Source organism: Oncorhynchus gorbuscha, linkage group LG09, assembly GCF_021184085.1.
Source record: "Oncorhynchus gorbuscha isolate QuinsamMale2020 ecotype Even-year linkage group LG09, OgorEven_v1.0, whole genome shotgun sequence".
Lineage (NCBI taxonomy): Eukaryota > Metazoa > Chordata > Actinopteri > Salmoniformes > Salmonidae > Oncorhynchus > Oncorhynchus gorbuscha.
In genome coordinates, this window is record NC_060181.1 from 77,405,581 (window position 1) to 77,424,529 (window position 18,949).

Here is an 18,949-nt window from a genome sequence, read left to right on the forward strand (position 1 = left end):
TGCGTTACAGCCAAAGCTAGACAAGCATTTGTGTAAGTTTATCATGGCATAATGCTATGCTAGGCTCTGCTGGCAGCAGGCAACATATTCACGGAAATAAGAAAAGCAACCAACTGAAATCATTTACCTTTGAAGAACTTCGAATGCTTTCACTCAGGAGACTCCCAGTTAGATGGAAAAAAAGGAACATTTGCTAAAAATATTATTTTTGTAGGCGAAAAAGCTCCCGTTTCTTAATCATGCTTGGCTGAGAAATCGACCGGAAAATGCTACTACTACAACGGCAAACTTTTTTTCAAAATTAGATTAGATAATATATCTGTCGAGGCAATTGGTTTCTCATAAGAAGCGATTGGAAAAATGGCTACCTCAGTATTTTACGCAAGATTTTCTGCGGGAGACACCATGTGACCACTTGCTAAATATGGCCCCTTACGGCTATTCTTCAATGGAAATGCCTGAAAAAGATCACAATGCTGTAGACACCTTGTGGAATGTGTGGAAAAACGTAAGCTCATTCGTAGCTCATTCACAGCCATATAAGGAGTCATTGGCATGATGAGGCGATTTTTAAAAATACGGCACTTCCTGATTGGATTTTTATCTGGGTTTCGCCTGTAACATCAGTTCTGTTGCACTCACAGACAATATCTTTGCAGTTTTGGAAACGTCAGAGTGTTTTCTTTCCAAAGCTGTCAATTATATGCATAGTCGAGCATCTTTTCGTGACAAAATATCTTGTTTAAAACGGGAACGTTTTTCATCCAAAAAAATTTATAGCGCCACCTAGTCGCAAGAAGTTCATTAATAAATAGTTTCTCAGCATTTTAAGCTAAACGCCTGTTGCATCAGACTCGTAAAAAAAAAATCTATGTAGCCTAGGCGTACTGGTTGTATGAATTTCAGATCTATCATCCCACAACTGTCCCAGAGTCTGTTTGGAACAGGCTATTTCTTTCGACAAGATGACGAACAGAATAGGTAGCCTAAACTTTTCTACCATAGTAAATTGACATAGACTAGTGATTTATACGTTCATTTCTTATCTTCTTAGCTGAGGAAAAGTCAAATGTGGACAGTTATTCTATCATGTTCAAAGTGCACATCTGAATTCGGTAAGAAGGACCACACGTCGTTGCATGTTGTTAATATGAATTACCATATTCTAAACGTGATTTGTCATTCTGAGCACTGTGGGTTGACGCACTAATCAGGTTTCGGACTCCATGCATATGGGGCCGTTAAATTTCTCAAATGTCCGGTAAAATAAAAATGTTGCCAAATGAAAACCCTGACAAGCAATCATCTAAAATATAGGCGCAGACGCGGTGGCAACATATGAGGAACAAGGATCAAACCCTTTTTCAAAGGGATGCTTCCATCCCCGGTGCTCCCTGGCACTCACTGCCTATCCCGAGGCTTTTGGTCCAGGCACTCCGGGCGGGCAGAATGACTCACTGTGGAGAGCAGCAGACTGCCGTAGCTTCCCCACAGAGAAAGCCTTCACCATGGTACTATTCAGAATGGCCATGAGGCTTAGATCAGAGCTCATTCTCAGGGATAAGAAATACAGCCAGGGGAAGAGAGGTTTTTATCTTGGGAGGCTGAGGTTTCACGTTTAGCAGAGGAGCTGGAGATGAGAACATGGGCAGGGCTCTACACTGACTGTTTTTTTTTAAGTACAAGGAGCACATGTGCACCGAAGTTGAAGAATGTTGGCACACAAAGAAAGTTAGGAGCACAATTCAAAATATTTAAGGTACTCAAGTTGATGGAAGTCTCTAGCTACCATTCCCTACCATTGTAAGTGATGCTGTGTGTCCCAAAAAGCCATTTAGAAATGCTGTGAAAACATTGTGCGACTAGACAAAGAAAACAGTATCCAATATAACAATGTGTCCGACTCCATACCCCAATCCCCATATCCTGCCCCCCCCCCATCCCCATAATAACTAGGGTTGGCAACTTTCCTCACTAACAAATAAGGGACAAAAGGTGGCATGCCAGTGCACGGTGCCACGGCGGTGTGGGTATGGTGTTGTGTGAATAAATACACAGTGTATATCATATTCTTAGTCAATTGGAAAGGCAAAACATTTTTATATTCAATTTAGTCTATAGCTGTACTAAAACTGTATCATTATGTAAATTTATGTGAATAATCCTCAAAATAAATTATCAAAGAAATCACAATTTGGACCTTTACCGCGAGAGAGAAGAAAAAAAAATCAAATGCAAAAGAGGATAAAAGGGGCACGAGTCTACTTTTTCCATGGATATTTTTTGCTGCTCTTGACTGATTCAAGCAGTCCTTTGTCCTTTTGCATAGCCAGAGAGAAGTCCTTACATGAGAAGTCACAGTTCACAGATATTTGATGTTCATTTTTGATCAGCTGTCAGAGACTCTGTGCTGCATCCGTTTCTTGAGTCTGACCATTTAAATGGTCATCAGAGAGAAAGTCCTCTCCACAAAGGCATTTGAGCCTGGCACACTGAGGACAAATGAGAGGCCGATCAGTTTCACCATTACAAGTTCTGGTGAGAAATCAAACCACTTGTCAATGTATGTAATGACAGTGTCATAGACCCTCAAACACACCCAAAGTTGTGGAAAAAGCACAGATAAATCTCAGCAGCTTCCTTTTTTTCTTCATACTCAAAAATACTCTTCAGTGCCACAGGACAAGTCTCCCCAAGGGACCTGAAGTACGAAGTAAGAGCTGGCCTGCTATGCAGGAGACGATCGACAGTTGGATGAAGAGAGCGCCATTGTGTGCAAAGATGTCGCAGAATTTCAATGTCAACAAAGGCAAAAAAAGGCAAGCAGTTCCTCTCTTCAGGAGGCAGATACTGAGAAGTGGCTGTAGAGCATTAAAACAATTGTCTCAATATCCACTGACAGCTCATTTCAGGTGTGCTTGCAGGCATTATGAGCTATGCGAGCTGGGCAATTAGCTTTCAGAATGTGATTGTTGGCATTGCTCAATAACTGGTAAACGGAGAGTTGTTTTCCAAAGTTGACATTTGTATTATCTGCTGCATAGGCTGTGATGTGTCTAATATCCAGTTCATGCTTTTCCAGACAGTTCATCAGAGCTTGATGAGTGCCATTTGCAGTTTCATCATGGTCTTCATAAAAAGTCAAGTAACTTGCGCTGCACTCCATCACATACAGAGAAATCTCACGCACACTGTAAACATTTTTATATTTCTCTTGTTTGAGGCATCACTGGCAACTGATAAATACACGGGCTCACCTTCGGTCGGGGACAGATCATCCAAAATATCCAGCACAGTATTTGGTCCTAAAACATTCATTGGAATCATCTCAGCTTTAGTTCTTCCCAACATTTGAGTCATGAAACAAGGCATCTTTGAGCTTAACAAGACAGTCGGTGCTGTTGTAGCTGAGTCCATGTTTAACTGTATGGTACACAAGGCTTTATTTGCCGCGATTGTCATTTTCCGAAGGAAAGTTGTCACGATGAATGCACCGATATTGCTTGCACCTTTAACCAGCGTGGCCTTCTTGTGCATTTCTGTGGATGCATGCTGAGTTGAGTCATTCTCCTATCAATGGCCAATTGAGAATTCCCGATGGCATAAAGCACAGAAAGCTTTTGCCGAGTCACCACTGACGGGCTTAACCCACATCTTTTTTTTGCATCCCATTGTTTGCTGTGATTGGATGAATATACGGGACAAGGGAGGTCCTGTATGGGAGAAACCAATTTAGCCCAATATCAGGGATAGCCCAGCTAATATGGGACATTTGGCAACCCTAATAATAACTGCAATGGCGCCACAACTCAGCCTAAACAAAAGAACTCTGCACATATTTTAGATGATAGTGTTTACATTTGCTTTTTAATAAGTCATGAAGTGTTGGTTTCGATATGTTTGGTTGTTTTTATCCATAGAGCTGAAAAATGTATGGCAAGTCTGCTTGTTTGGTTTGGCTAGCTAGATAGCTAGCTGATGGCTAATGTTAGCATTTAAAAAGATGCACCGGCTCCTTGATCAATGACACCTGACTGCATTGTGGAAATGGCAAAGAGCTTGTAGTGAGGATGACTAATGCTACGGACTGATCTGTGCTACAAATTAGTTGTGGAGGACTACTAAGTCCAGGCTACAGAGGAGTTGAGCTGAGGATGACATCAGGGCCAGCAAGGGAACTCTATCACCTGGCATCACAGGCAGGGTACAGAGGATGAGGACATCAGGGCCAGCAAACCAACTGCATCACTATCATCAAATCATCTATCTCCACTGGGTTCTCAAAAGCACCAGTCTCATTGTGAAGAAACTGTCCAAAGCTGGCTTCATCACCATCAATTTCATTGTTTTGTTAATCTACCCAATTGTCATGTCTAGTTTGATTTGTCTTTATCAGTAGGCCTATACTGCAATTCAGCTTTTAACTGTGAATGTGTAGCCTGTAAGATTCAATGAACACATGAAACAATAAAGCCTTCATTTAACTGTCTCTCCTGCTTTCCGCCATCCTCCCACAGTTCTCTGTTCGTTCGTGTTCCATCCTTCCATCGTGTTCCATCCTTCAATCTGTCTGACATCAGCCCGGATGGATAGTGGGTTTACTCATTTCCAGTTCTGGCCCAGGCATATGCTCTTTAAAATGAGGATTAGGGAGGAATGAGTAAGCCTTCACTTTTTTACCTCCATTTTCCTCCAGACTATTTACAAGGTAGCGGAAAGAGAATTAACACCAGGGATTTAAGGAACAGCAGAGTGCTGGATTAGCTACCTAGTATCGACACTAGAACCAGAAAGCAACAGATGGAGAGCGGGAAGTAGAGAGTGAAAGACGGTAGAGGATTTGCAAACGCATAGATGCTGTTTTGGGGGTTGACATGAATAATGTAATGCAATGAAACGCTTCCCCTGCACACAGGTGTCTCACCCACGGAAATTACTTCATCCATTGATCTCCTGCTCTGCTTAAAACCTCACGCTCCACAGAATTAATTACGTCTGGTGGCTTGGAGGGTTTGATGGCTGATTCACAGCGTCTCTCCCTCCATCTCCCCCTCTCATTACGCCAGGGTCTTCACAGTGCAGCCATCGTCGCTGGTTACTGATAGTGTTTACTTTGAGAATCAGTCATTTGCTTGGGAAAATCACACCTGTGCTCTGCTCATTTGGAATTGTTTCTCCTATTTAAGAGGAATAGATGAATGCCAAGCAGGTGGAAGAAGTGTGTGCTAAATACCAAGAGGCGCACTGCAGAATAGATCATGTCCATTGTTCAAGGTTATCAAGTCCACTTCAGTGTCTCAAACAAGGTAAAGGGAACATAATGGGTTTATAAATCAGCACAGAATTGAACAAAAATCCTCAACCGAAGTTGATAGCTAAAATGTCCCATCTGTGTAGTCAGTGAAAGCAGTCCCTCTCTGGTGAAACCCATTGGCATAGGCCTAAGAGGCAAGTCTGTGCATTGCTCTGTATCAAAACTGCTCTCAGAGAGAAGGGCTCTCCTGGAAACAATAGCCTCATGGTATCGATCAAGTGATGCACACAAGTCTAGCTTTACTTCACCTTTAAGTGGAGGTCTGACAGACAGTGAATAAAATACATGCTGAGTACAATTGTTCCGTCTTCCTCCTCCACCTTCTTCTCCTCCTTTGCCTTGTGTTCATATAAGCCGCTGCTGGCCATAGACTTCCCATCCCAGACTTCCCATGACCCACTTGGCATACCTGAAGCGAGCGGTGGTGTAACGGACGACAGCACTCCAAGCTCGGCATTCAGGGGGTGTGTAATGACATACTTTCCCTGGCTGCTCAGCCATTGTTCCAGCTAGTCACCTGAGCCCCTGGCTGTATGGCCTCATCACAGCATCATGACCTATATCCCTGTTTGACTAATGCCCTTTAACAGCGTTCCTCAGCGCTACAATCCTAGGGACCAACAGGGCTGTACAATTACTCTACCCCAGAAGTAGTAACACTCATGATTCAATTATCAATCATCAAGCTTGAGGCTAGATGAATATGGCGTGGGCTGCTACAAAATGGTGCTCTACACAGTAAGACCAGTCAAATGAAAAACAAAATGGGAAATTGTGGGTTTTAGATAAGGTGCTGAATCACAAACCTCTGCTGGAGCCCCAATTTCATTTACTCATCAGCATGTACTAATTACCACACCAGTTGCCAACAACCGCAGGGGTCAATTCCACTTCAATCTCTAAGGTCCTGAATTGAAGGCCATAGAGATTGGATACGGTTTCTAATTCACTGGGCCTCAGTTTGAACTCATTTCCTGAATTGACAAGAGTGGATTGCAGCTCCGGTCAGTTGGCTAGCAAGTGATGCCACTCGGCTTAAGTGCTGTCCCTGCCAGCCATTGTGTTTTAGAGAGCATTGTGTTACAGTCAGACACACAAACAAGTCTCCCTCTTAAAGAAGCTCGTCATCACCATTAACGAGTGGGAGCAGCTTGGAGCAGACAAACGGAGGCAAAGTGAGACACTCCAACAGGCGATGACGAGTCGAACACACTGCTCTGCTCAGGCAGGTGCTGGCACCATGGCTGGCTGACACTGTCGTCCCTGAGTAATGTGCAGGATGCTGGGAGAGCCTTCTCCATTGGTCTCTCCCCTCCCTTAGGGGGTCTGGGCTGATCAGCGCTTTGTGACAGAGCACTAAGTCCATGATGAATCCAGCTTCGGATTGTTTTAGTCATGGGCCCTGCAGTTCACTTACAGCTGAGTCTGACTGATGCAGCATGGAAACTGTGTGTGTGTGTGTGTTACTGAATTGATTGGCTTTTCAGCAATGTACTCTGTATTGATGGATTATTGTGTTTCAGATGTGTCTTTCTCTAGAAATGTGTATAGCCATCATGTTTATCTTGATGGCCTTCTATTAGTCTAGTCATACACTGAGTGTATAAAACCTTAGGGTCACTTGCTCTTTCCATGACAGACTGGGTGAATACCAAAGCTATGATCCCTTGATGTTGCCTGCTAAAATCTACTTCAGCCAAAGTAGATGAAGGGGAGGAGACTGGTTAAAGAAGGATTTTGAAGCCTTAAGAAATGGATTGTGTATGTGTGCCATTCAGAGGGTGAATGGACAAGAAAATATTTAAGTGCCTTTGAACGGGGTATGGTAGTATGTGCCAGGCGCACCGGTTTGGGCCAAGAACTGCAATGCTGCTGGGTTTTTCCACACTCAACAGTTTCCAACAGTTATCAAAAATGGTCCACCACCCAAAGGACATCAAATTGTAGAGTCCACACCTTAACAAATTGAGGCTGGGGGTTGTAACTCAATATTATTAAGGTGTTCCTCGTGTTTTGTACTCTATTTCAACCACATTTCTCTATGGTTGTCTTTCAATAACCATGTAGCATAGATCTCCCAGTCACAGTCTTGTGTCTCTGTGATTTTGTTTGTGTTGCACCTTCTCAGACCAGTCTGCCCTTCTCTACCACTCATCTTACACACACACACACACACACACACAAAACCGTTTACAGCTTGAGTACATTCTGGGATCGTCAGAAAGACAAAAACCATCTACAGCATATGCATGAAAATCCCAGATCTAGGGCCATTAAGTTGCCTAGCCATTTCATGGATGGCAGAAACTGGTAGGTGGGTGGGGGATGAGAAGAGACACAGAGCTCATGTTTGGCTCCAGAGCCTGAGGAGCCCTGAGAGGAGATCCTCTTTATGGGTCATAAGTGAAAGCAGATGCCCAGCTGTTTCCACACATAATACATTATTCATGAACAGCCAGCAAAGCTGACCCGGGTAGTGTATTCACAGAGAGAAATCCCTGCGACATGACAGTCTTTCACCATGGATTCAACCCAGTGAATGAGTTCCCCTAGCGCAACAAGCAGTAATGCCAGCTTTCCAACAGTCTAAAGCCTGTCGCATGCTTCTCAGATGAAATAGTGTATGACAACTTTGTGACTGTTTGTTGTGTTCTGCAGGTTGTTTTGTTTTGGGAGGGGTGGGGGGTGGTTAAAAAAAAAAAAAAGAGAATGAGAAAACCAAAGCCTCCCCATTGCTCTGCATGGTGTTCTCGGTTACACGGATTTGGTTACCCCCCCCCCCCACTGAAGAAGCAGCATATATTGGTAGTAGGCCTAATCATGTATGATGAGATGACAGTACCCATGGTGACCTGGAGGTGTTCAGCTATATTCTGAGAGCCAGTGGATCAGGAACCCATTTTAGAAGTGCAGTCACACACACATGCTTCCTTCTCAGTGTGAAGCGCTGCCTGTCACTGGTTTCACCCAGATCTGCAATCCAATAAGTTTTGTTCCATAAGCTCCCCCGCACCGAGATGGGCGAGGTGTGTGCGCACGTGTATATCGGAGTGTATTATTAGTCACGGTTCAGTGCAATGCTCACACACACACACAGAGAGAGCTGCAGATGAATCTAGTCATGCTGTTTGTGTCTTTTTTTTATTCATGAATTGATCCCGACCCTGCTAAGGCTGGCTCTGGCATGATGACACTGGTTGGGCAAATTGTTCCTTCAAGGGACCAGGTCAATCTCTTACCGACTTGGCAGACAGAGATATTTAAGAAATATACAGAACCAGTCCAAAATTTGGACACACATATTCATTAATGGGTTTTTCTTCATTCTTACTATTTTATACATTGTAGAATAATAGTGAAGATGTCAAAACTATGAAATAACACATATGGAATCATATAGTAAGCAACAAAAAAAAAAGTCCAACAAATCTAAATATATTATATATTTGAGGTTCTTCAAAATAGCCACCCTTTGCATACTAGGAATTCTCCAAACCAGCTTCACCTGTAATACTTCAACAGTCTTGAAGGAATACCAACATATGCTGAGCACTTGCTGGCTGCTTCTCCTTCACTCTGCGGTCCAACTAATCCCAAACCATCTCAATTGGGTTGAAGTCTTGTGATTGTGGAGGCCAAGTCATGTGATGCAGCACTCCATCGCTCTCCTTCTTGGTCAAATAGCCCTTATACAGCCTGGAGGTGTGTTGGGTCATTGTCCTGTTGAAAAACAAATGATCGTCCCACTAAGCGCAAAGCAGATGGGATGGCATATTGCTGCAGAATGTTGTGGTAGCCGTGCTGGTTAAGTGTGCCTTGAATACTAAATAATTCACTAACGGTGTCACCTGAAAAGCACCCCCACACCTCCTCCAGGCTTCGGGGGGGGGGGACCACACATGCAGAGATCATCCATTCACCTACTCTGCTTCTCACAAAGACACGGCGGTTGGAGACAGAAATCTAAAATTTGGACTCATCAGACCAAAGGACAGATTTCCACCGGTCCAATGTCCATTGGTTGTGTTTCTTGGCCCAAGCAAGTCTATTCTTATTGGTGTCTTTTAGTAGTGGTTTCTTTGCAGCAATTCGACCATGAAGGCCTGATTCACGCAGTCTCCTCTGAACAATTGATGTTGAGATGCGTCTGTTACGTGAACTCTGTGAAGCATTTTTTTGGGCTGCAATTTCTCAGGCTGGTAACTAACTTATCCTCTGCAGCAGAGGTAACTCTGGGTCGTCCTTTCCTGTGGCAGTCCTCATGAGAGCCAGTTTCATCATAGCGCTTCATGGTTTCTGCGACTGCACTTGAATAAACTTTCAAAGTTCTTTACATTTTCCAGATTGACTGAGCTTCATGTGTTAAAGGAATGATGGAATGTCATTTCTCTTGCTTATTTTGAATGGTTCTTACCATAATATAGACTTGGTATTTTACCAAATAGGGCAGTCTGTGTACCACCCTTACCTTGTCATAACAACTGATTGGCTCAAACGCATTAAGGAAAGAAGTTCTACAAATGAAACTTTTAACAAGGCACACCTGTTAATTAAAATGCATTCCAGGTGACTACCTCATGAAGCTGGTTGAGAGAATGCCAAGAGTGTGCAAAGCTGTCAAGGTAAAGGGTAGCTATTTAAAGAATCTCAAATATATTTTTACTTGTTCAAAACTTTTGTTTACTACATGATTCCATGTGTGTTATTCACTAGTTTTGATGTCTTCCCTATTATTCTACAAGGTAGAAAATAGTAAAAATAAAAAATAAATCCTTGAATGAGTAGGTGTTCAAAATTTTGACTGGTACTCTGTGTGTGCGCGTGTGTGTGAGATATGAAGTTGACCGAATATGATTTGTCAACGCTGATACCGATTATTGGAGAACCAAAATTAAGCCGATACCGATTCAAATCAGCCTGTTTTTTATTTTACTTGTAATAATGACAATTACAACAATACTGAATGAACACTTTTAGTTTAACTTAATACATCAATAAAATCAATTTAGCCTCAAATAAAATCAAACATGTCCAATTTGGTTTAAATAATGCAAAAACAAAAATGTTGGAGAAGAAAGTAAAAGTGCAATATGTGCCATGTAAAAAAGCTAACGTTTAAGTTCCTTGCTCAGGACATGAGAACATATGAAAGCTGGCGGTTCCTTTTAACATGAGTCGTCAATATTCCCAGGTAAGAAGTTTTAGGTTGTAGTTATTATAGGACTATTTCTCCCGATGCCATTTGTATTTCATATACCTTTGGACGTTCTTTTAGGCACTTTAGTATTGCCAGCGTAACAGTATAGCTTCCGTTCCTCTCCTCCCCCCTAATTGGGCTCGAACCAGGAACACAGACGACAGCTACCCTAGAAGCATCGTTACCCATCGCTCCACAAAAGCCTCCGCCCTTGCAGAGCAAGGAGAACAACTACTTTAAGGTCTCAGAGCGAGCGACGTCACCGATTGAGACGCTATTAGCACGCACCCCGCTAACTAGCTCGGGAGTGGATAGGCTTGAAGTCAAACAGCTCAATGCTTGAAGCACAGCGAAGAGCTAATGGCAAACGCACAAAAGAGCTGTTTGAATGAATGCTTAAGAGCCTGCTGCTGCCTTCCACCACTCAGTCAGACTGCTCTATCAAATCATATATTTAATTATAACATAAACACAGAAATACGAGCCTAGGTCTTTAATATGGTCAAATCCGGAAACTATCATATCGAAAACAAAGCGTTTATTCTTTAAGTGAAATACAGAACCGTTCCATACTTTATCTAACGGGTGGCATCCATAAGTCTAAATATTCCTGTTCCACTGCACAACCTTCAATGTTATGTCATCATTACGTAAAATTCTGGCAAATTAATACCCTGACTTTGCATGCAATGAACACAAGAGAAGTGACACAATTTCCCCAGTTTAATATTGCCTGCTAACCTGGATTTCTTTTAACTAAATATGCAGGTTTAATAAAATATACTTGTGTATTGATTTTAAGAAAGGCATTGATGTTTATGGTTGGGTACATCTGTGCAACGATTATGCTTTTTTCGCAAATGCTCTTTTGTTAAATCATCCCCCGTTGGGCGAAGTTGGCTGTTTTTGTTAGGAATAAATAGTCTTCACAGTTCGCAACGAGCCAGGCTGCCCAAACTGCTGCATATACCCTGACTGTTGCACAGAACGCAAGGGAAGTGACAATTTCCCAAGTTAAAATAAATGTGTGAAAGCAGGCAATATTAACTAAATTTGCACGTTTAAAAAATATATAGTTGTCTATTGATTTTAAGAAAGGCGTTGATGTTTATGGTTTGGTACAAACTAGTGCAACGACAGGGCTATTTTCGAGAATGCGCTTGTTAAATCACCCATTTGGCGAAGTAAGCTATGATTCAATGATAAATTAACAGGCACCGCATCGATTATATGCAACGCAGGACAAGCTAGATAAACTAGTAATATTGTCAACCATGTGTAGTTAACTAGTGATTATGTTAAGATTCATTGTTTTTTATAAGATATGTTTAATGCTAGCTAGCACCTTACCTTGGCTTCTTACTGCACTCGCATAACAGGTAGTCACAGTCTGTCACGCAGTCTCCTCGTGGAGTGCAATGTAATCGGCCATGATCGGAGTCCAAAAATGCAGATTACCGATTGTTATGAAAACTTGAAAATCGTCCCTAATTTAAAATATTTATATATATATATATATATATATATATATATATTTTTTTTTAAAATAAACACACACACACAATTAATTGTGCTCTTTCATGAACAATAACAGTGATGCCTATGAATACGTGTGTCTTTCCCAAAATCTGTTTGGTGAACACTGGCTGAACCCGTCAGATAACTTGATGTGTTGATAGGATTCAAAACAAACTTACCGAAAACAGGTAACAAATATCTAAACAACTTCAGATCTGTCAGTAATTCCTAATGGATTTCTCAACTCACCCTCAAGCTTAACATTCAACTCAACCATAGGCATAAATAAATAATGCACACAGCACACAAAATTCTAGTCATGTTTACGAGAGTATACTGAACTCACTTCAAGCTGGGAGTTAAAAGCACGTGAGCCAAGGATTCAATCCTTTACAATTTAATGTCACTGCCAAGAAATCACAACACCTTCGGAAACAATGGGCCGATCCAACAGAGGACAGTACAGGGAGAGTGCCAAACCAGATGTGGAGCTAAACATGCACTTAAAACCAACATCCATATCTGAAACATATACAGGAACAAAAGAAGAAATAATAATAATAATCTGGACTCTAGTTACCCTCCTAGAACATATTTCCTGAGGGGATTTTTTTAATCCTCCTTGTACTCATTCAGGGCCCGTTTGAACACTGTCCTCACTAACACACGATGACGATGTTTTGCTAATGGCTGAGTCAGCTGTTTAAAAAAAAATGCAAAGCCAAATATATTTCCATAAGCGACAAAAACACAGCCAAGAAAAAAAAACTAAAACAAACTAATGAATGGTTCTGGGAGGTTAAACATAGAATGCTCATTCAACATTCTTCATGTAGAACATGAACACTCACCATATCCCACCCCCTCAAACCCCACCTGTGAAGCCAATTTCAGTTGGCAGTGATGCCATTGTCTGAGGCTGCTACCAACACCATTACCTTCTTTCAATGAAAACTAAACCAATCTACAGTAAGCGACTGAAACATAGCAAAACCCTCTTTACTTCAGCAATACAGTAGTGATTACAGCAGTGTTCACACTTGCTATGTAGCCTACCACTTATTTCTGATCCCAGCCTCATCTCTCACCAGGCATCAAACAGCAATAAATATGTTATTTTGGGCAGGCCACATCAATGTAAGCTATGGCAAGTTAAACAGAAAAATAAAAACACGCCTCAGAGGTGGTGGTGACAGAGGTCACTGCAGGGGGAGCAGTAGAGAAAAAGCTTTTAACACTTACTGCTCTCTACATCTAAAGACTGCTTCACAAATGCCCACAATACACCTCTTGGGACAACTCCACCTTACCCATCTCTCGCAGGCAAGCAAACGGCAGCCTACAGTAAACAGGGACCCTGATTTGTGTGATAAATAATTTACAGGTAAATCTAAACATTACAGTAGGTTAAAAATTAGGGGGAAAACGAGGGGCACGCTAGTTACTAAAATACTATAGTGCTAGTAGTGGCCTATTTTCATTCTTTGTGAAGCAACTCCAGCAGATTTCTTTGTGAAGTCAACTCCAGCAGATTCACCGCAGAAAGTGTGTGTGTTCATTCACCAGTTCAATGAGTTGAACACAGTCAGTAGAGACAAATGTCAGTCAAATGGTGATTACAACCTCTTTTTGCAATGTTCTCCAATTTGCCAGGTTTGTCTCCCAATCAGGAACACATCAGCAGCACCTCAAGTTCAGTCTTACACAACCTGTACACAAAATAATTAACCAAAAGCTAGGTGTGAGAATCTAGAGCCTTGCAGGCCTTAATGCCCAAATAAGTTATTTTTCAAATCCGTTTTGAAATACTGGCTGTCCAAACAGCAAGTTACAAGTGACCACATCAGATGTGTTGCGTTCAGACAGCAGTAATTTCATGACATGGCAATGCTAGTTGTCATAGTAAACACGGATGTTTAAGCAGCGTAGGCTGATTAGTTTGCGACATAACTTCTGAGTGCACCACCAAAGTGAGGGTGCATGACATGGACATGTCCCAGTTGCTTTGAATGTTCAAAATCATAGTGTAAGAACTCTTAAAGCCTCAATAGGATGATCAAACTTTTAACAAGTCCTTTATGTCTAGCTACAGCAGTCAACTAGTTAGGTAGCCATTTAGCATTCCAGCACATTCACTTATCTTTTTGTAAACAATTAACAAAATTCAAATCAAACTTTATTTGCCACATGTGCCAAATACATGTGCAGACCTTACAGTGAAATGCTTACTCACAAGCCCTTAACTATTATTGAACTGCACTGTTGATTAACAAAATATTTACCAAATAAACGAAGTAAAAAATTATAAAAAGTAACAGAAAAAAATCAAAGGTATAGAGAAAAAAATAATAACGGTACAGAGTAAATGTGCGAGGGTACAGGTTAGTCGAGGTAATGTGTACATGTAGGTAGGGGTGAGGGGACTATGCATAGATAATAAACAGCGAGTAGCAGCAGTGGAAAAAACAAATGGGTGACAATGTAAATAATCCAGTGGCCGTTGGTTAATTGTTCAGTAGTCTTATGGCTTGGGGGTAGAAGCTGTAAAGGAGCCTTTTGGTTCTAGACTTGACATTCTGGTACCACTTTCCGTGCAGTAGAAGAGAAAAGTCTATAACTTGGGTGACTGAAGTCTGACAATTTTATGGGCTTTCCTCTGACACTGCCTATTATATAGGTTCTGGATGGCAGGAAGCTTGGCCCCAGTGATGTACTGGGCCAAACGAACTACCCTCTGTAGTGTAGTGCCTTACGGTCAGATGCCGAGCAGTTGCCATACCAGGCTGTGATGCTCCCGATGGTGCAGCTCTAGAACCTTTTGAGGATCTGGGGACCCATGCCAAATCTTTTCAGTCTCCTGGGGGGGAAAGGTGCTCTCATGCATTCTTCACGACTGTCTTGGACCATGATACTTCGTTGTTGATGTGGACACCAAGGAACTTCAAACTCTCGACCCGCTCCACTACAGCCCCGTCAATGTTAAATGGAGGACTGTTCGGCCCACCTTTTCCTGTAGTCCACGATCAGATCCTTTGTCTTGCTCACATTGAGGGAGAGGTTGCTGTCATGGCACCACACGGCCAGGTCTCTGACCTCCTCCCTATAGGCTGTCTCTTCGTTGTCGGTGATCAGGCCTACCACTGTTGTGTCGTCAGCAAACTTAATGGTGTTGGAGTCATGTTTGGCCACGCAGTCGTGGGTGAACAGGGAGTACAGGAGGGGACTAAGCACAGCCCTGAGGGGCCCCAGTGTTGAGGATCAGCGTAGCAGACGCGTTGGTGCCTAACATTACCACTGGGGGTGGCCCGTCAGGAAGCCCAGGATCCAGTTGCAGAGGGAGGTGTTTAATCCCAGGGTCCTTAGCAATGAGCTTTGAGGGCACTATGGTGTTGAACTCTGAGCTGCAGTCAATGAACAGCATTCTCACATAGGTGTTCCTTTTGTCCAGGTGGGAAAGGGTAGTGTACAGTAGAGTGCGACTGAGATTGCGTCATCTGTGGATCTGTTGGGGTGGTATGCGAGTTGGAGAGGGTCTAGGGTATCTGGGAGGATGCTGTTGTGAGCCATGACCAGCCTTTCAAAGCACTTCATGGCTACCAACGTGAGTGCTACGGGACAGTAGTCATTTAGGCAGCTACCACGTGTTCTTGTCAAATTCAGAGTAGCTAGCAAGCAATGAGATATGCCAAATAATCTAAAAACTACTTGGTCAAATAAATCTAATTTGACCTTTCAGACAAGTCGCATGGACAGTAATCAGATTTGTATCGGATTTCAAACCACCTTCATAGATGGTTTGAAATGTGCATTGAAACTTCCGATTCCATGTGCTTTTTGACTGTTCAGACGGCATGAAAAATAACATATTTGAATACGCAAAAAATATGATTGCAGTCGCTTTAAACTGCCTGTGCGAACAAGGTTGAGAGTAACCCAGATGCATAAAGGCTACAGGAGGTCTTATGGTGAGCAGCCCTCAGCATCTCTTACCTGTGTCTGTGTTCATCATGGTCCCCCTGTCCATGTATGACCACCTGTCCACCAGGATGCTTAGCTCCCTTGGGCGCCTCGATGTGCGGAATCAGCACGTCCTCCAAGCCCAGGTCGAAGCGCTTGTGTTTTGAGTTGTCCGGGAGGAAGAAGAAAGCTCCAAAGCATAAAGTGATGAAGGCACTGAGGATGAGGAGCAGGATAAACTTCTCTGAGAGCCTCAGGGTGGCCCTGTGGTGTGGGAAAGAGGCGGTGCCGGGTGAAAGGGTGGGTATCCTGCGGCCCGACAGTGGCAGTAGAGCTGGTGTGGTCATGTTGGATTGTGGAAATTAACTCAGGGTGGACAAAAGTCACAGCTGTATTATCTGCTGCTGTATTATCTCATTGTGGCGGCAAGTACGTGTCCAGAAATCAAGTGTCGTGGTCCCTCAGTGAAGTGACTGGTCACCAGTAAATGTATGGGTTTTATTCTGAAATTGAAGGAGAGAGTAAATGAGGAAATAGCAGGTAGCTACATTACTCCGATATTATCTTATGGTTGATTAGCCTGAAAACTGCCTGTCTTACAGTCAGACAAATAGCATAAAAAAGGTCACACTCAAAATACACTGGAGGCTTTTAAAAGTCATTACATTTACGAAAACATAAGCACATGCTTTTGACTAGGGTGAAATGTACTATATTTATGAAGCACACAATCTTAGTTTGTCCATAAGGACAAGTCATACAGAACGCACAGTGCATTGAAAACACTTTCCAAGGAGTGTCGGTAAATAAATGTGTCAAACCGGTTTGAAAAGGGAAAGATATTTCTAGGTATGCAGGTGTTACATAAAATATCGCTACGTAGATAGCAGAAACACCTGCGTGAGCGCGTGATACAATCACACACTACGCCAACAATGTACATCACCACCACCCTTCAGTGATACCTAGTGTACTAAACTCCACTTCTTCACCGTGGAGTTGTCAGTTATCATATAACAAATGTAGTGCGAGACGACACGTTTTTTTTACTGTAATATACTTCCAAGTAACACTTAAGAATATTTAGTTAATCAGCTTGGAGAAACCAATCTTACCGTGCAAATCCTTTTGTCATTCTGATCCATGTTGTTTGGTTGAGATCCGAACGCTAACGTTCTGAACTGGATAACAAAAAAACGAATCAAACCCAACGACACACAACTATTAATACAGTTAAGCAATTGTTTAATACCTAACTAACTAAATGTTGTAAACTAATTGAGCAGGATACATAGCCTTCAAACAGTGAAAAATTAACATTGAGCGATTGTCGCATAATCGACAAGAATGAAGCCTTAATAGCTAAATTACCGAGACATTCCCACATTACCATTTCATAAACAAATGCGCAGGTAAAATGTTATGTTGCCGTTAAATTCAACACGTACTGCTAGCTAGTTGAATACTCCCAATATATTTTCTCAGCTTCCTCACACGGCCCTACGTCTGATGTCGGCGTCTACACAGAATACCAAGTTCATCCGCTGAATTGACAGGCTTGGCTAGCACAGCTAGATGGCTAGCTAGCTAAATTGCTAAAGGAGAAACTGACTATCTACCATTAGCTGATTAAACAAATACATGTGCACCCGCAATATTGAATTGTAATATTAGCAACTTTTTTCGGATATGTTGAGGTTTGTAAAACGACTTGGCCAAAAGACTGCGCCTTTTTCTGTAAAGGCATCTACCTAGCTAGCTACTGTAAGCTAGCTACCGGAGGTGGTCCGTTACGATTGTTTCGCTGCTGCATCACCTCAATGATGCCTTTGAGGAAATCGGTGACAAAAAGGCATCCTAGTCCACAGTTTCCAAATAGCCGCTTTCAGAAATGCGCTCATGTCTTCAGCTATCTAGTTTTGATTGCCTTTAAGAGTTTTGCTTTCTACTTTGCTTCTTTCGTTGTGGATAACTAGCCCATGTCCAGGCATGTTGATACTGCTGCAAAGACCGAAAACTCCTCCCCTCATTCTCCAGCCTGGTAAATTTAGGGAGCGTCTATCAATTTCGAAAGGCTATTTGCAACGTGTTTATCTGTGTAAATTTGCAGTGTTCTAGCTGCGTTTAGACAGGCAATTCTGATATTTTTTCACTAATAATCAGATCAGATGTGATTGGTCAAAAGAAAGCATTTCTCAGGGATGCTGGCCAAGGTTGACTTCAATGCTTCACAAAGTTGTGTCAAATTGGCTGGATGTCCTTTGGATGGTGGATCATTATTGAGACACACGGAAACTGTTGAGTGTGAAAAAAACAGCAGCGTTGCAGTTCTTGACAAAAACCTGGAACTTACATATTTTGTCTTGACCATTCACCCCCTAAATGGCACCAACACACAATCCATGTTTTTTTTTATTTTATTTTTTATTTCACCAGGTAGGCAAGTTGAGAACAAGTTCTCATTTACAACTGCGACCTGGCCAAGATAAAGCAAAGCAGTGCGACACAAACAACAACACAGAGTTACACATGGAATTAATAAGCGTACAGTCAATAACACAATAGAAAAAAAAGAAAGTCTATATACAGTGTGTGCAAATGGTGTGAGGAGGTAAGGCAATAAATAGGCCGTAGTAGCTAAGTAATTACAATTTAGCAAATTAACACTGGAGTGATAGATGTTCAGATGATCATGTGCAAGTAGAAATACTGGTGTGGAAAAGAGCAGAAAAGTAAATAAAAACAATATGGAGATAAGGTAGGCAGATTGGATGGGCTATTTACAGATGGGCTATGTACAGCTGCAGCGATCGGTTAGCTGCTCAGATAGCTGATGTTAAAAGTTAGTGAGGGAAATATGTCTCCAGCTTAAGCGATGTTTGCAATTCGTTACAGTCATTGGCAGCAGAGAACTGGAGGGAAAGGCGGCCAAAGTAGGTGTTGGCTTTGGGGATGACCAGTGA

General features: G+C 42.2%; 1 protein-coding gene across 4 annotated transcripts in view; it reads right to left on the bottom strand.

Moving 5' to 3' along the window:
- The window catches only part of LOC124044109 (mannosyl-oligosaccharide 1,2-alpha-mannosidase IB-like), a 110,538-nt gene extending 92,533 nt beyond the window's left edge, over positions 1 to 18,005 (bottom strand). The window contains exons 1-3 of one of the 4 annotated variants that reach the window (XM_046363564.1): positions 17,803 to 18,005; positions 17,102 to 17,167; positions 16,020 to 16,489 (exon numbers count right to left, since the gene is read on the bottom strand). In XM_046363564.1, coding sequence (XP_046219520.1) covers positions 16,020 to 16,333 — 314 coding nt within the window. In that variant the 5' untranslated portion in view covers positions 16,334 to 16,489; positions 17,102 to 17,167; positions 17,803 to 18,005. Of the gene's footprint in view, positions 1 to 16,019; positions 16,490 to 17,101; positions 17,168 to 17,376; positions 17,738 to 17,763 lie in introns of those variants that run through there. The other 3 variants (XM_046363567.1, XM_046363566.1, XM_046363565.1) reach the window with 3 other exon arrangements.
- Between the last annotated feature and the right edge of the window lie 944 nt (positions 18,006 to 18,949).